This window comes from Notamacropus eugenii, chromosome 4, assembly GCF_028372415.1.
Source record: "Notamacropus eugenii isolate mMacEug1 chromosome 4, mMacEug1.pri_v2, whole genome shotgun sequence".
NCBI classification, from domain to species: domain Eukaryota; kingdom Metazoa; phylum Chordata; class Mammalia; order Diprotodontia; family Macropodidae; genus Notamacropus; species Notamacropus eugenii.
This window is the reverse complement of record NC_092875.1, coordinates 16,934,923-16,957,360: the sequence shown is the minus strand read 5'-3', so window position 1 is coordinate 16,957,360 and position 22,438 is coordinate 16,934,923. Positions and strand designations below refer to the sequence as shown.

Genomic DNA, 22,438 nt, shown 5'->3' with positions numbered 1-22,438 from the left:
AAAGAGAATTGCTTGGATCCCTTAGAAGAAGAGGGCAAAGTAGAAATGGAAAGAATCTACTGGTCATCCCTAGAAAGAAACCCCTAAAAGTCCTAAGAATATCATAATTAAAATTCAGAGCTTCTAAATTAAAGAAAAAATGCTGCAAACATCCAGAAAGAATTCAAGCAGTGATGAATCACAGTCAGAATCACACATGATTTAGCAATGACCACTATAAATACAATATTTCAGAAGCAAAAGTTATGGGCTGGTCAATTGGATGGAACCAGCCTCTAACCCAGGGATGGCCAGAGCTGAACAGGGCAGGTTAGAGACAGGAAAGTCAGGAATCAAAAAGAAATTTAATTTCAAAGTGAAGGAACTGGCTTTTATTCAAGAAAGGAAATTAGATACACATACCAGCTCCCCACTCCTAGTGGGAACCCATCTTAGTGTGGCCAAACCTTGAATTATATACTTGTAGCTAAACAAAGAGTCAGAGTCAAAAAGTAAAGTGTAGCAACAGTGAGACAAGGTTGTCTAATGACAAAAAGTTCATTTATAGCAGGGCTTCATGTCTGGGCCTGTTAGCCCAGTTCAGAGAACATCAGTTCTGTGTTCACTGTTGCAGCAGTGTTCATCCAGAGGGTGAGCACAAAGGATTGTTGTTATGCTAAGCTTAGGGCCCAACTTGCTTGTTGGGCCTTAGCTCTAGAAAACAGGGTATTCTAATAGGCTTAAAGTCAAGAATAACTACCCAGCAAAAATGTGAATAATACCACAGTGAGGAAAATGGATCTTTAATGAAACAGAGGAATTCCAAGCATTCCTGATGAAAGGAATAGAGCTGCTGGGAAACTCTGAAGATCAAATACAAGAATGAATGGAAACATGAAAAGGTAAATATGAAAGAAGAATGACAAATAACTAAACAAAGACAAACTGTTTATATTAAAATATAGAGAATATATCCCATCTGAACCCTGTCATCATCAGGTTTCCTACAGGAGTCCAACTAGACAAGACCTGAGACTGCTTCTGTTATGTTTTGATGATTTTAAAAACAGAAAGAGAAAGAAAAGGGAAAGGAAGGTAAGGGAAAATTATCTCACATAATTAGAATGCACATGTAATCATCCATACAAACAAGGTAGGTGGGATGAGGGGAACAGATGACACAGAATCCTCATTCTTATCTGAACTGGTCAGAAAAGGGAAGAACACACAGAGAGTGCATAAGGCACAAAAATACATTTCATTCATCTGAGAAATAGAAGAGAGAGGGGAAAAGGGGAAGGAGAATTTGATTAAGGGAGAGATTAGTACTAAGCAAAACAAACTCTAAGGCGGTACAAAAATATTTATAGCTCTTTGTGAGGTAGCAAAGAAAACAGGATACCCATAGGGGATGCCCATAAATTGGGGAATGGATGAACAAGTAATCGTATATAAATGGGATGGAATGGGGGTTGAATTCTTATCAGCATAGTGACCAGCCAGGATTCTGAAGGACAAATGATGAAACATGCTGCCTGCCTCCTGATAGAGAAACGAAGGACTCAAAATACACATATTTATTTGGCCATGACCAGTGTGGAAATCTGTTCTGACTGATCGTACATGTGTGTAACAGGTTTTGTTTTTCTTATATTCTCAATGGAAGGGGAAGGGTTATGGTAAGAAGGAGAGAAAGTGAATCTTGGCTGATTAAGATAAAATATTTAAAGAAACAAAAAGTGGATTTACGGTTAGAGACCTACATTCAAATCCTGACTGCTATGGTGTCTACCTCTCAGAATTTGGATTCATTCCTCTATACAATGAGGAAGTTAGAAAATGATCTTTACAGACCCTTCTAGCTCCATATCTTACTTACAATATTATGTCCCTAGCCCTTGGTTCTCTCAAAGGGGGACTGTTCTGAGTTCCTGAGGTTGTAGCAACTCTCTGCAGCAAGAGAAAAAGTACAATCTAGTACCCAAGCAGCATGGGCTCCCACAGGTACATGTTTAGTGTAATGAAAATCAGGTGTGATACCAATCATTCAACCAATCAACAGATATTTATCAGTCATCTACTGTATACTCAGGCATTGTGCTCACAGCTGGGCAAATAATACAAAAGTAAAACTGTCCCTGCTCTCCAGAGAGTCCAATTTAAGTGCAGAGGAATTAAGGAATTAGGGTCAATCCTAACTGCAACCCCCATAGATTTGGGATCAAATTTTAACTCTGTAGCCAGTGTTGACCTAAAAGTTTGGTTAAAGGAGGCAAACAGGCTAGGTGGCATATCAATTCATATTGTTTATTCCCTTAAAGCTAGCCAAAGGTAGTAAACATGTATGTCCAGGGAGCCAGAATATGAATTCTGACTATCTGAACAAAAGAATGAGAAGATTTAAATACATTTTAGAACAATCTCAATTCAGGATGTCTGTGTCACTCAATAACCACAGTATGAGAAAGGAATTTTCTTAATTGAATAGGTTACAAGCACAAGATAAGAGAGTTGACAAAGTGCCAATTGAAAATACAACCCAGGATATCTGTGTTTCCTTTACTATTATTACTCCTTTACTATTTAACATGGTATAACTTAGTATATGTCAATAAAATATTAAGATAAGAAAAAGTCCCATTATTCAAGTTAGTGTCTGCTTAAGGCGCCTTGTCCTTGGTAGTCATTACCAGGAAGCTCCCTCTGGCCTTGTTGGCACAAGAAGAGGCATCCTCTGAGTTTACTCTGAGAACAAAGAAGGGAACTGTTAGGCCTAGGTGTTTCTTCTGGTTGATTAGTTTAGACTCTGACCCTTATTGAGGTTTAAATGATGTTAAACAATAATCCCTAGCATGTGACAAAGTTTGGTGGTTCAGGTGTGGGAAGCCTCTCCCCTCTACCCCCCCAGTAATTCAGCCCCCTGAATCCTTGAATCTTGCTAATACACAATTCAGAGAAATGTTCTCCCCACTCCCAGTCAAGGGGCACTTATATTTCTCCTACTGAAGACCTTAGAAGGCTTAGGAATAAAATCAAACCCAGAAGATTCTCTTTCCCTTGACTTCATCCCGACTGGGGCTGGGATGGGGAAAAAAAGGATGCCTTTCCCTGACACCCCTCCCCCCATTCTGCCTAAGTTGGACAGGGAAAGTTCATCCTCTTTGTCCCTTTATTTCTCAGCTCCTCCCTTGATGTCTCTCTGTGTGCAGTTAATAGAAGATTTCCAGAGCTACTATGACTGGTCATAGTTTATAGGGAATTTAAAAAAATCAGGAATCAGACTCAAAAGAAATAGGGAAAACCATGTACAGGGAGAAAAGGGAGAAGGAGTTAAATGTTCGCAGTCCTTCATGATTCCAAGGAGCGAGGACAGACAAGCACCCTTTCTTCATTGCGATTATACATCTCTTCTTCAGAGTTTTTTTAATAGATGGAAGAAGAAAAGGGGAGATCTGGCCCCAAGAGGGTCTTTTCCTTCAATCAGACAATCTGCTGCTCAGTAATCCTGGACTGAACTAGGGGCTCTATGCTGGGGCTGCATGCCCTTCCCTCCAGTTTGGTGAATCTTCTCTTCCAAATAAGAACTGACCTTTTCATTTTTGGACTACAATTTCCATAAGTCTACATGGCCATGCTCTGGATCTTGGTTACACTAGCAAAATACCAAGCTGAAAACTGAGTCCTTCTTAGAAGCAACTAGGTAAAGAGTGCAGGACTTGTATCAGGAATTTCTGAATTTCAATCTTGCCTCAGACACTTAATAGATGAGGGAGAGCCTGGGTGAGTCACTTAACCTTTGTTTGCCTCAGCTGTAAGATGGGAATAATAATAACATCTACCTCACAGGGCTGTTGTAAAAGATCAAATGAGATCCTGGTATATGGGAGAAATTTCCATGCTTGTACCTTTCCTCCCTTCCCAACAAATGAGATCATATATGTAAAAAGCTAGATGCGTTGTACATTTTTAAATTTCCAGAGCCTCACGGAGTATCGTATTTGATTCTCCCAGGTGCAGTGGGTGCTGTTGTTAGCCCCCTTCTACAGATGAGGAAACAGAGGCACAGAGCAGTGTAGGCAGTAATGAGTCAAAGCCAGACCTTCCCTGCATCACTTGACTATGAGCTTCCAGAGAGCAGGAACTGTCTTTTGCCTTTCTTTATATCCCTGGTGCTTGGACTAGTACCTGGCAAGCAGTAGATGCCTAACAAATGTTAAGTGAGGGGCTGACACCACTCCAGTATCTTTGCCAAGAAAAGTCATAAAGAGTCAGAAAAGAATGAAACAGTTGAACAAGAAAAGGTGCTAGCACATGGTAGGTGCTTAATAGAGGCTTAGTGAGGGGCTGGCACATGGTTGATTGATTGGTTGTTGTCCTTGGTTCTCAAAGAGGACCAAAATAAGAACACCATGATAAAGTGAAATTTCAGTGTGTCCAACTGTGGATGATCAGACCAATAAGAGCTCTCAGGTATATGACCATCTTCCAGGTGAAGGATCAGCCTATTAAGGAGGACACTAGCAAGAATTTTGCCAGCAGTGACTAAGAGAGAGATCCCCCCTGTGATTGACGCAGGACAACCTATTCCTTTTACCTTTATAGAGATGTACAATGGAGGCATCCTTGAACTCCTGGGGGATAAGCTCCTTTTGCCATATAACAGGGAAATTTCATTCAGCTTTTGTATGAGCAATGGTTCCCCTACCTTGTAAATCTCAGCTGGAATAGAATCAGCACCAGGTTCTTTGCCACATGAAAGGAGCCTAATGGCCCTCAAAACCTCTTCTTCAGTTGGAAGTTCAGCTAAGGAGGGATTGACTTCAACTTGAGGTAAACGGACAGTGACCGCAGCATTGATTGATGATGATCATAATTACACTATGGAAGTGTTCAGCCCATCTGTCTAGGATCATGTCCTTATCACTAATCAATGTGGCTCCATCAGCATTGAGTAGTTGTGATGCACCATAGGTTTTTGGTTCATAAATAGCTTTCAGGGAACCATAAAAGCACTTTGGATTGTTACTATCAGCATAAAACTAAATTTCATCTGCTTCCTTACTGAGCCAGGAATCCTGCATCTCTCTAAGCTTTCCTTGTACTCTGCTTTTGATAGAATTAAATGCTGCCTTCTTAGAGGTAGATAACTATCTTGCTGGTAAATCCTGTGGAGTTCTCATTTTTCGTTTCACACCTTCTGAATTTCCCCATCATTTTCATCAAACCAATCTTGGTGTTTGTGAGTGTTCTGACCCAATGAGTAGCTGCCCAGTCCTTTTCTGCTCCACTGTTGCCAACTGTGTGTTGGCTCAACTTTCCCTCTAAGTTAGCAACAAGCTATTCACACTCAGAGAAGAGCTCTAGTTTGTTGACGTTAATTTTTCTGGTAGTCATTTTGCCTTGGCGGCAGCACTTTTGATAAATGCAAATATTTAGTTTGGAAAGGATAAGTCTATGATCAGTCCAGCACTCTGCACCACACATTGCTTTTGTCACTCTCACATCTTGTCTATCTCTTCTCCTTACAATCACGTAGTCTATTAGATGCCAGTGTTTGCTGCAAGGGTGCATCCATGAAGTTTTATTGCATTTAGGTAAACAGAAAACAGTGTTGGTGATGAGAAGCTCATGCCATGCCCAAGTCTTCAGCAGCAAATGACCATGGGTATTGCTGTTTCCAACTCCATTCCTCCCTAGGACTCCCTGCCAAGTCTGGTAGCCTGAGCCTACTCTAGCATTAAAGTCACCCAGAATTACAAGCTTGTCCTCTTTTGGGTCTCTAGATCTCCATAAAACTTGTCTTTGACCTCATCAGGGTACATCACGGTGGGAGCCTCTCCACCAATGATGGTGGCATGGCGCTTTCCTGCGAGTGGCAATCGCACTGTCACGATGCTGTCATTCCATTGGCAGCCGTGTCAGCTTGCTGACCAGATTAGTTTTTATTGACGTTCACTGTGGCCACCCTAGAAAAGTGTACATCCAGCTCCAACTTCAGTAGGCTGGCCTTCACTTGCCAGCCCTGTTTCGCTCAGGGCTGCTACTTGGCAGTGATACCCGTGGAGCTCTCTTGCCCCAAGAGCAGTTCTTTCAGGTCTGCTGGATTTTGTGTCCATGTGGCACATGGGACGTGTTTAATAGATGCTTAGGGAGCGGCTGCCACACAGTGGTGCTTAATAGAGGCTTATTCGCTGGGTGTCCCATAGCAGACGCTTCACAAGTGCCTGCTGACCCATGGACTGGCAGGGTGTAAGAGGCTCCTGAGCTGGAGGGTCCAGCCCCGCCCCTTCGCACGGGAAGAGGACAAGGTTACTTCAGGTCATCAGCCAGCCTCCAATCAGGCAGCCCCGAGTCCAAGCCCCGCCCCCAAGCCCCGCCCCCGGCCATCCTGGCCCGGAGACCCGGACCAAATCCCTTGACCTCTTGGTGACCCCCGGACGATTCGTGGCAGCTCCTCCCCCACCCACCCCCCGCCCCCGGATTGGGGGAATCCCTTCCGCCAATGAAATCCCAGACTGAAGACGCTCCTGGTCCTTTCCTTTATTATGGCAGCCTTTGCCCGAAAGGCCGAGCACAGGCAGGTCCGAGCACGCGCCTTGCGGCGCGACGGCCATCTTGACGGTCCTCCTCTCGGGCTCCGGGATTCAGACTACATTTCCCAGCATCCCCTGGGGCGCCAGCTGCGGAGTCGTCCCGGCGTGCCCCGGGAGAGCCCCGAGCGGAGGCTTCTAGAAGTCGTGACGCGCGAGCGGGGGGCGGGGCCTCTCGGGGTCGCGCCTGCGCTCGTGTCCGCGCCTGCGCTCGTGCCCGCCGCGCGCCTCAGAGGAGTCGGGGTCGGGCCGGGGCCGGGAGCGCGCCCGTGAGGAGGAGGAGGAGGCGGAGGCGGAGGCGGAGGCGGAGGAAGACTAGGACCGGGAGGAGGAGGAGGAGAAGGTGGAGAAGGAGCCGCTTCTGGCCGCGGCCCGTTCGCCCGCCATGGCCGCCCTGGGCCGGCCCTTCCCGGGGCTGCCCCTCAGCCTGCAGGCGCCGCCGCAGCCCTCCTTCCACGGCCGCCCCTTCCCGGGCCCTGGGGGCCCCGGCCCCGCCGCCCCCGGCCTGGCCGGCCTGCGGAGCCCCGCGTCCCGAGGCCGGTGAGTAGGGGGCGCGGCGGGGGGCCCGGGGCCGGCCCCGCCCCCAGTCACCCCGTCCGTGTGTGTGTACGGTGGGCCGTGGTTGGCGGGGTGTCCTCGTCACCCCCGTCAGCCGGAGTCCCTCGAGAGCAGCGCCGCCTTTGCCCGGTGCCCTGCCGGGCATCCAGGAGGCATTCGGTGTGAGCTCCCCCGCCCCCCCGCATTCTCTGGGAGGGTCCCCGCCTCCCCTGGCTCCCACGGGGCACGGGGCTTTCCCCCCACTTCGTGTTCCCTCCCGCCTCCCCCTCCCCCTCCCTGGTGTCAGCCCGCTCCCCTGTGCCCCCCACAGCGCCTTCACTCCCAGAGGTAGTGGCAGGAAGCTCTGCCCTGGCTGGGCCGCCTGGGCTGGGGCGGGGGCTTCCCGAGTCGCCCCTTCACCTGCACTCTGTGTATCCAGCTCAGTGTGGGCCAGGCCCAAGCCCGGGAATGCCCTGCCCTCAAGGAGCTTCTCTACCTCGTGGGATTCCCACTGCTCTGCTTCTCACACCTCTGTCTGAGGTCCCTCGGTCCTGACCCTAAGGGGGCCTTGCCCCTAATCCCTGGGTGAAGGCCTGCGTGCAGGGGCTCATGGTGGAGGGGAGGGCCTCCCACCTCACTCTGTGTTGTGGATTTGGGGGGTGCAGTTTCAGGACCCCAGCCTCCCACCTCCATTGGCTCGAGGGGTCCTGATCTCCTACCTCCTCTTCAGCCTTTCAGGGACCCTGGGATGAATGCCTGAGGCCACAGGTACCTCCTTGGTGTGTGTAAGGTGGAGGTCAGGGCGCAGACTGAGCTGTTTTGTATGATCCTGGAGTACAGATGGGCTGACATCAGACTTGTACCTGTGGGAGACCCCCCTGCCCCCACCCCAACAGACTTGATATTACCAGAACTACTCAGGACCTGGAATTGGAGTCATAGCACCTGGGCTCGGGAAAGAAAAGACTTCACCTGAATGGCATTTCTAAACTCTGAATTCCCTTCCCCACAATGCTCCTGTGAGATACTAGAATACCAACAGTCAGCATTTCTACAGTATTTTAACATTTGTAAAACACTTTACAATTGTGACCTCACTTGATCCTCCCAGCAGCCCAGGAGGTAAGGGATATGTTCAGCCTCTCTTACAGATGAGGAGACTGAACTTAAGTGACTAGTCCATGGTCACTCAGTGAGTAAAACTTGTCTGAGGCCAGATTTGAACTTAGGTCTTCCTGACTCCAGGCCCTGTGCTCTCCACTGAGCCTCCCGCCTGCCCGGTGGTCCCCTTTTCTGTGATGATCTTCCAGAGCTCTTTGAGCTCCCTCCAGGCTCACCTTGCCCCTGTCTTTGTCTTCCCTTTACTTTCACCTTTTCTATAGGGTCGTGGGCACATACCCTGCTGTGCCCTGACATTGTTTCTCTCATTCTGATCCACTCCCTTCTCACTGGAGCAGCCACTTCCTTCTGGACCCTCTTCCAACACTCTTCTCATTACCTTTTATAAGGATCTCTTCCTGCCTGTTTTTTCTGCTTCTGGTCTCCCTTGGAATTATAAGATCATGAGCTTTAAAGTGACCAGGGACTTTTGAAGTCACCTGGTCTAGCCTCCATGTTTGACAGACTACGGAAGTAACTTGTTGAAGGTCACAGGGGGTCAGGTAGTAAGGATCCGAGGACTCTGCTCAAAGTGGGAATCGCCTCATAGGACTGACTGGGTCACTCCCCTAATTAAAATGTTCAGTGGTTTTCTCCCACTTTTACAAATAATATAAGCTTCTTAGCCTGGCCTGGCATTCAAGGCCCATTTCACAAGACTTCGCCTGCTTTAGTCAAACTGGATGATTCATTGTTTCCAGACCTTTGCTCCTGGCCTTCTGATGCCAATCCTTCTCATTCCTGGAATGGACCCTCACCACCATCCCCCCACCCCAACCAGGGATAACCTTCTCCTTCCGCAACATCTTCCTTTATGTTTCACTGCCTCTCTGTCCTCCCCTAGAAGTCCTCTGGCTCTCCTGGGATCTCTCAGAATTCTGACAGTCAGCAAAGAGTGATTAAGCATCTCCCAGAAGTAAGACAATCTTAAGTATTAGGCAGATGGACAGATACAAAGGTGGAAAGTGGTTTCCTCAGAGTTTATTGAGGGTAGGGGGTATGTGGTGAAATAATAAATCTACCATTTACAGAGTGCCCTAATTTTGTACAGAGCTTTTTATAAGTATCTCATTTCATCCTCCCAACAACCCTGGGAGGTAGGTGCTGTGATTATCCCCTATTTTACAGATGAGCACACTGAGGTAGAGGTCAGATCACTTTCCTGTTCTGTAAAATGTGGATTACCAGGATTGTTGTGAGGATAAAATGAGATAATATTTATAAAGTGTTTAGTAAACCGTAACATGCTGTATGAATGGTGGGTTTTATAGCATCTGAGGGTGGATTTGAACTTGGGTCTTCCTGACTCCAGGCCCAGGTCTCTATCTGCTGCACCACCTTGCTGCCTCTGCATCCCACAGATACACACGTGTGCAGAGCAGCAAGAGCCTTGGTTGATTAGATAAGTACAATCCAGGGCAGACTGGGATAAGGGTTGTGGAGGAGGAAGAAGCACTTGTCACTATTTGATTTAGTTTTTTCTAGACTGTTTTCCAGCTGTTCCTCCTGTCTCTCTCTCCTGCCCCCCTCCCTCCCAGTAGACTAAGTTCTTTGAGGGCAGAGCTTTTCATTTATTAACTTCTCTCCCAGCCCCTCATCAGGGCCTTCTCCAGCATGGGACCTGGATAAATGCTCTGGATTGACCCAAGGGCTCCTTCTGACCCTGGTGATCTTCACAGTAATGTGGAGGGGAAGGAACCCAGGCAGTACCAAGTACCAAACGGCATAGGATGTTTAAAACTTTTTTCCATCTTGTATGTAGATGCCCTGTTTCCTGAAACAATCCAAATATTCGGTGACAAGCTGCTGTGCTTTAATTTGCTGCAATGTGTGAATGGTTATTTAACTAAGTAATTTTTCCAAATTCACGAATTTTTCTTCTGTTGACAGACTTTCAGTCCGATACAGAAAGAAACACAAGCGAGAAGAGGAGGATGAAAGGTGAGGCTCTCTTCATTTCTACAACCGAGTGTTCATTTAAATTGGTTTTTTTCCCTGGCTTACTGCATTGATCGGCCTATAAAGATTTTGTCTCTGCTTGAGATTCTTGGTCATAGAACTTTAGAGCTAGATAGAGTTCTACTGGCCTTTCTAAATAACCCAACTCCCTCATTTTACAGGTGAAGAAGCTGAGTCATAGAGGATATGGCCCCTAGAACTCAGGCAGACCCCTCCTCTTCTTTGTGCTAGCTTCATGAGAATTTCTCCTCCTTGTATCATCTTTGTGAAATAAAGGTTATTGTAGCTTCTCTAATTTAGAGGGATCAGAACGGACACAAAATTGCAAGAGTAAAGTTCAGAGCCATGTTGTAAGAGGTGCTGTTTAGCACCAAGCTGTATTCAACCCTCTTACTTAGCCCCCAAAGCACAGTTGAGAAGGTGAAGGCCTACCAGAGTTTTCCTAATGTCAGGCCCAGCAATCGAACTGCTTCCCTATGCTGCCTAGATGGGCTTTAAGCTTAATAGTCAACTTTCTGGTAGGTTGCAGCTAGGTATGAAAAATAATCCTATATTCTTTATCCAAGCCAGGCAGTGGGATATAGTGGACAGATCACTGGACTTGGTCAGGAAAATGGATTCAAATCCTGCCTCAGACCCTTACTAGTTATGTGACCCTAGGTGAGTCACTTAGCAACTCTCTGCTTTGGCTTCTTCCTCTCTAAAATGAAGGTGCTGCTAGCCCTGATGACCTTTAACTAGGGTAGGAGCAAAAGACCATTTCTGTTGTGCTTTAAGAATTTGCAAAGACAATCTTGGAAGAGAGAAACTCTTGTTATCCTTATGGCACCAATGAGGCTTCTGAGCTTGAGAGAGGGTTAGTGCCCTCTTGCCCTCCTCTCCAGTCACACAACTAGTAAGGCACTGTTGTAGGACCTGAATTCAGCACTTCCAGATTTCAAATCCAGCGCTGCTTTGATGATCTAGGTAAGAATATCTTCTCTGTCAGATGTGCTCAGGTCCTGAATGGTGCTCACCATTGTCTTTTCTGCCAGCCTTCTCAGTCTTGGTTAAAAAGCAGGAATTTTCCCTAGGAAAACTTGATGTTATTTTGTCAGTATCATTAGACCTAGGAACAATGATACAAGCCAAGAATGTGTGTGTTTGGCCAGAGGGCTGACCTTGAATCTTTTAAGAATGGGTACTAGCTCAGCTGGTCTTTGCCTAGGTGAAGGACTGTGAGATAGGAAATCCCTAGAGTAGGGGAACTCTATCTAACAGAACATCATGTCCCACCTTGGGATAATGCCTTGATCCAAGACAGGGACAGGAGGATTCTTTTAGGTTGTAAAGGAACTGTGCCTAAGGCAGAAAAAAGCCCTTCCCCCCCACCCCCCTGCAGGTACCCTTGTCATAAGTTAGCACTTTCCACTTGGATGCTTGTCTTAAGCCACGTCACTAAGACACAGAACTTATTTCCTTTGTGATAATGTTACCAATTTGGTTGATGAGGGAAAATGCTGTAAACAAAATTTTCCTAGCTTTTACTCAAGTATTTGACACAATACCCCCAGTATTGTTGTGGAGAAAACAAGGGCTGAGAGCGGTAGAGGTGATGCACTCAGAACTGGTGTAGTGGCCCTCCAGTGGGTGAGGCTTCTTCTGTGGAGAACCCTAGGGGCTGTGTTGGGCCCTGGGACAAAGGTAGAGATGGCATGCTTGTCACATTAGCAGAAACACAAGCTGCAGTGACAGAACATAGAACTGAATCTAATAAAATGAAGTTCAGTAGAGAGAATTATACAGTCTTACACTGGAGTACAGAAAATGCACTTATAAGTACAGGATCAGGGGATCCTGGTTAGCAGTTTGTCTGAAAAAGATCTGGGGGCCTGAGTGGATTGCAAGCCCCCTAAGAATCCATGGTGTGAGGTAGTAGCCCAAAATGCCAATCTGACATAATCTTGGGCTGCATTTAAGAAGGGCAGGGTTTCTAGGAATGAGGCAGGGGATATGGGCCATCTACATCTCTCAAATAGTACATCCTGTTTGGGACCCCATCGTCTAAGAATATTGTGTATAGGATGGAACATGTCCAGAGGAGGGTGCCCAATATGAGAGAGGCCTTCAGTCCATGTCACGGGACAGTCGGTGGAAGGAGTTGGTGCTTTGTAGCCCAGAGAAGTGTCAGCAGAGCATGGGGGCAACTTTGAGGCTTGAGAGCAGCAAAAGCTCCCACCTCTGAGAGCTGATGAGGGTAAGTCCTCTAAGTCCTCCAGTGGAGGCCCTGGTAAACATAGGTCAGCATCCTGGCTAGCCTGGGGGAAGACCTGGGGCCCAGCCTGATCATGATTCCTGTTGTCAAAAATGCTTTTGTGGTGCCTTTTCCCTGGCCTTATAGAATGGAACATCATACAAAAGGTGTCTGAATGACTGAACATGTTGAGCTGTTTTTCACTTTGTCCTAATGTTGATGAGGGATTTCTCCTTTTTGTTTCAAATCTGAGAATTTTCTCTTTGATTTGTAGCAAGCTTTAAAAGTCCTGGTATTTATTGACTAACTTTGGTTTTTCTAGTTGTCCTCTAAGGAAGAAAAGGCTGACAGAAGCAGTGCTCTGTGCCAGTCCTGGTGATTGGCTCCTGTGTGCCCATGAGGGCACAGAGAGTCCCGGGGCAAACGAGTGCCGCAGCGGCCTCTCTGTATCGGGCATGTTTGATAATCTTTGTGAGGAAATGGATCAGACCACAGGAGAGCCACAGTGTGAGGCTGCCCGAAGGAGGCTGCAAGAGATTGAAGACAGGTAAAGAGGATTGGTGCATGCTGCTGGCCTGGCACGGGCTCTGCTGAGCCAGGGGGTTGGAGGGCTGGGGTTGGGGGAGGAGGGGGGGTTGGGTGGGAGGGGGAGTGCTCCTTCCTACTTACAAACTGGGGAACTTCTGAGAGCTTGAGAAACAGGAAGCACACTTTAATTTTCTAAAGCTGAGCTAAAACGGTGTGGCTTGCTGTTTACTTTGTGCATTTAATCAACAAAAAGCCTTTTACCCTTACAATATATAATGAACGCTGAGGGGTGCACGGAGTTTACAGTCCAAGAGAATAATTTTGTTTCACTAAGCTTTCTAAAAAATTTTTAAAAATTTTAAAAATTAATATTTTATCATTTCCCCAGTTTCTTGTAAATAAAATTTTTAATGTTGGGGTTTTTTTTTAGAATTTTGAGTTCCAAATTCTCTTCCTACCCTTCCTCCTCCTGAAATACTCATTGGACAATGTTTTTGTGTGTATGCCACTTTTTCTTTCTTTTGAGACAATCAGAGTTAAGGTCACACAGCTAGTAAGTGTCTGAGGCTGGATTTGAACTCAGGTCCTCCTGCTCTATCCGCCTAGCTGCTCCCATTTATTGCTTTTCCTAACCCTTTTCTAGGCTTTGCCAATTCATCAGTGATAATGAAATGTCCCTTTCTTTTTATCTCCTGCTGCTTTGATTTATTCAGGATAATTGATGAAGATGAAGAAGTTGAAACTGACCGGCGCACCAGTCACCTGCCCAGTCTTGTTCTGTCGGATACTCTGAAGACAGGCCTCAGGAGTGGGTTTGATGAAGCCCTTACAAAGAAAATAATTGAGTCCATGTAAGTTCACTTTTAAGACTTCCATTTGCCTCTCAGCCTGTAAAGATGCAAGGGTCTTGCATCCTGGGCTGACTGTCAGAGTGACTTTCCGCAGAGCCTAGGCCTGAGTAACAGTTACTGCACTTGCCTTCTGGTTGTTAGTAAGTGTTCCCTTTTGTGTGGCAGATGCAGTTCAGGAGGGTTGTTGTCTCTTGTCCTGGCAACTGTTCTACTTCCAGTTAGATAGGATGTTACTATGTACGCTTAATCCCACTATAAAAACTGTCCTCAGCCCAGGTCAAAAATGAAACATGATGTGTTATGGGGATTATGTGTATGTGGTGACTTTCTATCCGATTGGAAGGGAATCTCTCTTGAATTGAAAGGAAAGCTCTCATGGGTGGTTTCCTGTTAGTATTTCAGACATAGAGTACAGTGCCTGGCAAATAGTAGGTCCTTAATAAGTGCTTATTGATTGATTGAGTTTACTTCAGATATGATTAAAATCCCTTAGAATTATGTTTTGGCTTTCAGTAATAGCAGGAAACATTATTTCCAAAATACATTGTCTTTGACAGTTTCTCACATTCTTCATAGAATTTTATTTATGTTTCTTTATAGATAAAATAGTTCTGACAAGGATGAAATTTGTCCCCTCTCTCCTTTCACCATCACTGAAAATGAATGAAAAATAAAACCCTTGTTGCAAACATTTACTAGTCAAGCAAAACAAATTTTGGCATTGACCATGTCACCTACCCCAAAATACGTCTCATTCTGTTCTCTGAGTATCTCACTTTTCTCTTAGGAGGTGGGCAACGGGTGTTTCAGGATTAGTTCTCTAGAATCATCGGTAATTACATTGATCAAAAATCTTAAGTCTTTCAAAGGTGCTTGTCTTTACAATATGGTTGTCATTGTATACCTTCTGTTTTGCTCATTTCCCTCTGCATCAGTTCATACAAGTCTTCTCAGGTTTCTCTGAAACCATCCCTTTATGTCACATTTATCATATACTATCATGTACTATAATTTGTTCAGCCATTCCCTAATGGACACCCTCTCAGATTCCCATCTTGGCCACTTCATAAAGAGCTGTGAGTATCCTTAGAATGTGTTTTGATTAGGATTAACTCCTCCCTTTATTCATCCTCCTTCTAATTCTTCCTTCCCTCCTTTCCTTCCTGTTTCCCTGTTGAATGAAATGTGTTTCTGTACCCAGCTGTGTGTGTGTGTGTGTGTGTGTATACACACACTTGCCTTTTTTGACCAGTTTAGATAAAAGTGAGGTTAAAGTGTCAGTCACGCCCCCAGCCCTTCTTCCTTGTTTGTACAGAGTGTGTGCACACAAGTGTACGCAAATTATTCAAGAGAATTTTCCCTTTCCTCTTCTCCCCAGTGTACTACTCTGCTGCTTTTTTCTTTTGAGAGCATGGTCTAACAGAACTATTCGCAGGTCTTCTGTCTAAATAGACTCTAAATGACCTGTGATATTTCAGAAGGAACACAGGTATTATCTGTTCATATGAGAATATAAGCAGTTTGTCCTTGTTTAGTCTCTTAGTTGTTCAGGTTTATCTTTTTTATGTTTCTTTTGATTCCTGTATTTGTACTCCATAGTATCTGCACAACTCTAGTGTTTTTATCAGGAATGATTGGAAGTTCATTAAGGCCCATTTTTCCCCCCTGTAAAATTATAATCAGTTTTGCTGGGTAAGTTATCCTTGGTTGTGAACCCATGTGTTTTGCTTTCTGCACTGTTTTATTCCAAGCTCTTTATTCCTTTATAGTGGTAGCTGTTAAATTGTGTCTGATCCTAACTATGGCTTCTCGGTATTTGAATTTTTCCATTCTGATTTTTAGAGTGTTTGTTGTTAGGGCAGGATTTTGTACTGATTGGCCAAATTTTTAATTCCTTTTCCAATTTCTTCCATAGCTCTCATTCTCCCCCCCCCCCCCATTTTTTCCTCTAGAGCTCTTATTTATAAACACATTTTTACTTCCTTTTAACTCCTGCTTATCTTTTCCAAAAATTCTTCTGGGTTTGTTTCTTAAGCATCCCTGTCACTCTAGTAGCTTTTTATGGTACGATTCTTTTGTTTATTTCCTTTTTCTTTGAGTCTGTTTCCTGACATCAGACTTTATATTATAGCCAGGTCTGCACAGTTCTGGAGGGAAGGTTTGACTTGATCCTGCTGATATTTCATGGGGTATTAAGTGTTGCATTATTCCAGCCTGGCAGGGACAGCTCAGGCTGGGGACTTGCAAGCTTTCAGTGCTTCAAAGTGGTCTGATCCAGGGCAGTATGATCACTGACCCCTGATCTGAGCTCTGCAAGTTACTGATCTGGGTTTGGGTCTGAGCAGCAGACCTGTGGGGCTCCCTCCAGTGTTAAATTCCTGTTGAACTCAGCCACTGTCAGCCAGCTGGGAAGCTGTGCTTCAGTGGGACAGGACTACAGGCTTCCCCCTTGGCTTGGGATTCCTGTCCTGGTCATGATGCTGCAGGCTTCCAACTGGGCTGGAGACTGACCTGAGACCCAGCTCTGCCCCTGGCTTTGCTTCTGAGCTGACTTCTTGTTCGGTTCACAGCCTAACACTAGTCAGTCTACCCTGGAAGCAGCTCCCTAGCCCCAGGTCCCCTCTGCAGTCTACCCCAGACTTGTCACTTCGAATTTGGTAGCAAGCAATAGAACTGTTGTTGGCCCCCGTTTCTGCATCGTGCAGAGGTCTGAGCCCCTCTGCTGTATCTGAGACACTTCTTGCCCTCCACGTGCTGAAATGCCCTCTCTAAGCACGCTCCTGGCCAAATTCTGTACAGGTGTCCACAGACCTCTCTGTCTCCCTCTGCTGACCTTAGCTGGGAAAACAGCCTGCTGGGATTTTCTTTTCCCTTGAGATGAGAATTTGACTTGGTGTGTTTTCTAGAGATGTTTGGAAGATTTTTTTGAGTGGAGCTCATTGTAGCCTTCTCCATTATCTTGGCTTCTCTTACACACAATTCTAACAGGCGTGGGTGACCTTTCTCAGATAAAGAAGGGGTGGGAGTATTGAGGAGCTGCTAGAGGCACACACTGACAGCCCAGAGGTGACAGCTCACAGCAAGCACGCACACAAGCCATCCAGCAGTCTGGGTGTCTGGAGTACAGGGACCAACAGGTCCCCACTCCTGCTGGAGAAGCTTAAGGCACTCCTATGGCTTTGGGGACACGCTCTGTAGTAATCAGTGTTTGTAATGGTCCCCCAGGAGGAAGGCAGCCTCAACTCACTGTGAATTCCCCTTTTCACTGAAATATCAGGACGGTCCACTCCAGTTAGGAGTGGAGAACTGGAGTGCAGGGGAGAGTTTGGAGCTTAATATATCATTTGAGGAGTCAATTGCACAGAGACAATTCTGTGGTTACCTTTCTCTGTCCCTTTGGCCCCACCCAACCCGAGGGTCCCATAAGTCTTTATTCTCATGGTAGTAAAGCACAGAATCCAAAGGGGGTGCCCAGCATCACAACCAACTAGGCCTTCTTCCAGGATATGAGGTATCTCCTACAGCTATCCAAAGTCTCCTTAGCTCCTTTGTGATAACTGTTGACTTGTTGAGCCCCAGATCTTTAGACAGACTGCTGCCTCTTCCCTCATCTTGTTGATTGCTTAAATACAGGTGCTGGGCTTTACTTTTATTCCTATTACATTTGATCTGGTTAGATTTAGAGCTAGACAATCAAGATTTTCCATTGATGTCCTTCCTCTAATTTGATGTCCAGGCTTGTCTGGACCTTTATTCCCTGTCATTGTTACAAGTGTTCACCAGCACAGGACCTACCAGTCCCAGGTACTCTGCCAGAGATCTCTAGGGAAGGTGACTCTGGACCATTAATGGCTACTTTGGGGGTGTGAGCCTTTCACTGTGTTATGTAGCCTACATTTCTTCATCTTTTTTATAAAGATAATAGTTTATCAAGCACATTCCCAAAATCTGGATAAACTATTAACTATGCCACTTCAGGGCCTTGCTGTACCTCTTTAAGGAACCATGTAAAAATAAACAGAGGTTAGTCTGGCATGACCATCGGTTGGTGGTTCATCCTGGTTCTTTGTGATCACTGCTGCTGCCTCCTTCTCAGGGATCCCTAAAACATCTCTTTAGTATTTCATTCAACAGTTTGGCCAGGGTTTGAAGTCAAGTTTACTGAGTTCTCTTCCCTTTAGGGGGAAGGTTACCTTTCTGTGATGATAGGGTACCATTGTTCAGACATCAGTGAACCTGGCTTCATCCTCCCTTCTGCTGGTTCTTTCATTGGGCTGGTCACTTGAATTGGACAGGGCCAGCTAAGAGCTCTGTTATCTAAGTAGGATAGGAATATCTTGTTAGCACCATGATTTTTTTCTTTCCAGTTTAAAGGAGGAATTGTGTAGCTCCGCCTTCCATCTTGGGCCAGTAGGGGGCACTATAGTGCACAGAGCACCTCTCAAGTCTTGAAGGCTCATCTTCCTGAGTTTAAATCTGTCCTCAGACACTTACTAGCTAGCTGGGTGACCCTGAGCAAGTCACTTCACCCTGTTTGCCTCAGTTTCCTCATCTGTAAAGTGAGCTGGAGAAGAAAATGGCAAATCACTGCAGTATCTTTGCCGAGAAAACCCCAAATGGGGTCACAGAGAGTCAGACAAGACTGAACAACAACGGCAGCAGCTTCTGTCTGTTGTTAGTCATCGTTGCCTCCCATGTATAAAATATAGGTAGCATTAAAATAATGTATGTAAATGAAAGAGAGATGAAATTTAAAACTTAGCATTTTTGTTGTCATTGACTTTCCTTGCCCAGATTCAGGCTCATTCTTAGCCCCAAAGAATCATGGGAGCCTTTTCCTACAAGATTGTGCTTCTCTATCGTCTTTGTTCTCTAGTTCCTTCCTTTTCCTCCATTTTCTTTGGATGTGTGCCTTTTAAAACTCTTAAGTGGGCAAGTCCTAGGCCTCTCCATTGGTCTTTTTCAGTACCTCTCATTCTCCTCCTCCTTCCCTTTGATCTGTCTCTCCCCAAGTACATTGTACATGCATCCTCTCCTTGAGCTCTTCAACCTCTCCCCCCCATACCTTATAAGTGACCACCTTGTTTTTATTTTGTATTTCTTCTCTAGATATTTCCCCAATAGAATGCTAGCTCCTAAGGGGTAGGGACAGCCCCCATTATACCTGGCACACAAGTGGGCTTAATAAATGCTTCTTGAAGGTTGATCATGGCGGCTGTTCCCTCTTCCAGAGCAGTTCGATCTCCAGGCTTAAGGCATCGGTAGCAAACATTAGCACATGTCCTGTGACTCCATTTGTCATGTGCTTTAATTAAAACTACATTTCATTTCCCAGGAGCCGTCCTTCCATGGAGTTGGTGCTCTGGAAACCTCTCCCAGAACTCCTTCCTGATAAGCCAAAGCCTTCAACTCGTGCTAAGAACTATGAAGAACAGCCTGGAGGGGACCAGAGGAAGCACTCGGGAGCCGGCCCTGCCTTCCGCCAACAGACTGAGCTCTTCTCAGAGCCCCAACAGATGGGTGTCCCTCTCTACAGTAGCCTGGACACAGCTGGCTGCGCAGAAGAAGAGATGGAACTTTAGAAAACCACGTTTACATCTTGGCTCAGATTCTCGAAGGCTCTTTTGGTGGTTATTAGCCCTCTTAGCCTAAGGACTTGAAAGTTGTATCAAATGTGGGGTATAATATCTCTACCTGTGATTTATAAAAAAAAATCTTGATTTGGGCAGCTTCTTACCGGATTCAGCATCTTACCAAGGAAGCTTCAGTCTTCTAGAAGGCTAATTGGGAATGTCAAATCACTGCCTGTGGGACAGAGGTAAAGGAGTTGGATGTCAGGGTGTCTGAGTCACCCATCGTATCATCTTCTGAATGTTAAAAGACTTTGGGAGGATGTTTAGAAAACAGATCAGGAGAGGAGGATTTGACTGTTAAGACAGATTCAGTCTTAGCAGAAAGGAGTTCAGTTTACATGCATTTCTCTTGAATTAGTGGAAAGAAGGTAAAATGTTTGTGTGAGCCTGTTGGTGAAGAAGCACGCCGGGGTTGGGAGCTTGTGTGTCTGCTCACTGGAGGGCTCTGTCATTCTAAAGGGGCCCAATGCTTTGTGCTGCCATTCTGCCTCGGTTTGCTGTACCTAATTGATAAAACTTGGTGTTTGATGTTTCCAGCCTACTTGGTGTTGGATGGTCTAAGTGCTTTGAGTTGAACTTTGATGACTGAGAGTGTAGCTCGTGTGAATTTGGCCATAGAATGACATCCTTTAGGCAGTCCTGAGAAAGTGTTTTCATTCCACTAAATCCAGAGTTGATGGCATCTGAAAAAGTACAGTTGCTTTACCCCGAGGTGGTTATAGAAGCCCAGGGATGAGTTGATGTTCTCAGTTGGCAAAGGGTGCTTATTGGGATGTACAGAACAACCGTTGGCTCGGTGCTCCGCCTATTACAATAACCTCACACTTGATAATTCTCCTGACATTAGGGAACTGTCTGAGCTTCTGCATCTGGAGACGTTGAGATCGAGGGTCTGGTTCTCTCAGGGAGCTGGCCCAGATGGCAGTTAACTTGAGATACCATAAGGATTAGGTCTTCAGTCCCTTGGCTACCAAAAAATCTTGCGCAAGGGTCTTTCCATGCCACAGGTTGGGACTGACTCGGCAGAATGCTCTTCCAGGTTCTCCCTTTGTAGCAGCCTGATCATTCAGATAGGGAAAAAACCGCTTTGTGTCCAGTAGAGTGCGTTCTAGAACTCAGCTCCCTCACCCTGGTGAAACTTGCTGAAGTTCCTGGCCTTGAGAAGGCCAGCCTGCTGTTGGGTCTGGGTCTGCTCTTGCCTCTGTTGCTTTGGCTTTCACAATTTCTGCCTGTATAGTCAGGAAAAATAAATGTAATGTTTAATATTTAAACAATTTAATGTCTATACAGGAAAAAGCTATTCACATTTCAAACCAGTATTGAAGCCAGATGGAAACCAGCTAATCATTTCTTGTTCTTGGACTTGGAGCTGAATGTAAAGTGTCCTTAGAAATGTGCCCCTTCTCCTTCCTCTTTCGGAGGCTGGTTGACATTTCTCGGTCACGGGAACTGGCCAGCTCCAGCCTCAGTGTAATTCTTTCCTGGGACCAACTTGTAAACAATGTAGCCGAAAAGATGGGTGGAGTGCAGAGTAGTATAGGGGGTAGCAAGACGACTAATAGGGAGGGCAGAGAATATGATGACGGCTCCTCCTAGCTGAGGGAGAGTGTGCTTGTAGGGGGTGGGGCTGGCTGTCCTGGTGCGCCTCGCCTCGGGGGAACTTGGGGTCAGGGACAGTTGTGACTCTCAGACCTGCTTATTTCTACAGAAAAGTAAGTATTTAATGTTCTTTTTTGGCCTTTCGTCCTTTTGCTTATATCGGTAGCAGACGTTGTTCCTTCTTCACCTCCTTTGGTGCTGACTCCTCTGAGCCATCCCCTCGGCCCTCATTTTGCCTTGGCTTTTTTCCCTTTTCTAGCATCAAGCTTCTGCTCTTTGAAAGGCCTTAGAGGTTTCTTGTATATTTTGTTTCATCTGGATCCTGGCACATGGACCAGGAGTTGGTGAGTGTGGAAATTGTGAAGAGGGGACTTTTACCTGAAGCAAATGTAGATTTTCTTCGAGTTCTGACATAAGGTGAAGGGTTTTTGATTACTACGAAACAAAGTGAGGCCAATTCTCACAAACTCGGTTGATGACAAGAAAGAATTGCTTTTCATCCTAAAAAAGGGGGTGGAAAGCGAGAGGTGTTACAGATGAATGTTGATGCACACTTGTTCATTTGGTTCTGAAACTAGGGCTTTGTTAATAACTGGTGACATGAACAATAGGAAATACTGGAAATACTGGGAAGTTGTTGGCCGTTTTATTTCAAATGAAAATCTGGTCTGTCTGTATGTCATAGTTTTCAATAAATCTTATGTGTTTTGGATTCTTTAAGATAACTGTCCCATTTCTAAAAACCTGGCCTCTTGTGAATCTTGCGGGTTCTAACAGTGCCATCACTAAACAAAGGGACCTCTCTTAAATCTCTTTTTGGATTGGTGGTATGCTTTATGTTCACAGGGAAAAGATTTCTGAAGGATGATAATCGATTTTTTAAAAAGTTCTATTGCTTTAAAAACAATTAGATTTAAGGTAACTGTCCATAATGGCTAAAAGATCCCATTAAAATATATACATAGGAAACTTGTAAAAGCCTCATGGAGCAAGAGAGGGAAATTTTTCCAATCTTATCCACTCAATACATACTTAGAGGAATTTCTTTTCTTACTAAATTCAAATAATGCCCTTTATCCAATTTTCCTGTTTCCCTAATCTTTGGGTGGATCTTCTCAGAGAAGTCCCTCCATGGTACAGTGCAGAGGGTTGGCCTTGCAGTTAGGCACACCTGAGCTCATGAATGAATGAAGTATTGATTGAGGTGCTAAGCCCCTAGTAAACAAACAGTTCCTACTGTCAAGGAGCTCCCATTCTAATGGGGGGAGACCCAGCATGTGGTCGGGAGGTCTCATGGTGCTGAGAGGCAAGGATAAATCAGGTGGAGTGGCACCTTTTCCTAATGTCACTGTTCTTGGGTTCAGGGTCCTG

The 22,438-nt window shown here is 45.5% G+C and overlaps 1 protein-coding gene and 1 long non-coding RNA gene across 5 annotated transcripts in view; one reads left to right on the top strand and one right to left on the bottom strand.

The window, feature by feature from the left end:
* The window catches only part of LOC140499084 (uncharacterized), a 33,675-nt gene extending 25,573 nt beyond the window's left edge, over positions 1–8,102 (bottom strand). For 2 of the 3 annotated variants that reach the window (XR_011965270.1, XR_011965272.1), the window contains exon 1: positions 7,826–8,043. This is a non-coding gene — a long non-coding RNA (uncharacterized lncRNA). Of the gene's footprint in view, positions 1–7,825 lie in introns of all 3 variants that reach the window. The other variant, XR_011965271.1, reaches the window with a different exon arrangement.
* CCDC117 (coiled-coil domain containing 117) lies at positions 6,871–21,787 on the top strand. 2 transcript variants are annotated; one of them, XM_072600063.1, is made up of 5 exons: positions 6,871–7,109; positions 10,155–10,205; positions 12,779–13,003; positions 13,698–13,835; positions 19,171–21,787. In XM_072600063.1, exons 1-5 carry the CDS (start codon positions 6,955–6,957, stop codon positions 19,415–19,417), a joined length of 816 nt encoding a protein of 271 aa, XP_072456164.1. In that variant the 5' UTR covers positions 6,871–6,954; the 3' UTR covers positions 19,418–21,787. The 2 variants fall into 2 exon arrangements, with proteins under 2 accessions (XP_072456164.1, XP_072456165.1); XM_072600064.1 differs by lacking the exon at positions 6,871–7,109 and adding an exon at positions 8,261–8,298.
* The last annotated feature ends 651 nt before the right edge of the window (positions 21,788–22,438 follow it).

Bases quoted from the DNA above. Each gene is read 5' to 3' on its own strand.
- CCDC117 (XM_072600063.1), top strand. From the start codon at position 6,955: ATGGCCGCCCTGGGCCGGCCCTTCCCGGGGCTGCCCCTCAGCCTGCAG. The intron at 7,110-10,154 runs GTGAGTAGGGGG...TTCTGTTGACAG, and splicing joins AGCCCCGCGTCCCGAGGCCG to ACTTTCAGTCCGATACAGAA. The intron at 13,004-13,697 runs GTAAAGAGGATT...TGATTTATTCAG, and splicing joins CTGCAAGAGATTGAAGACAG to GATAATTGATGAAGATGAAG.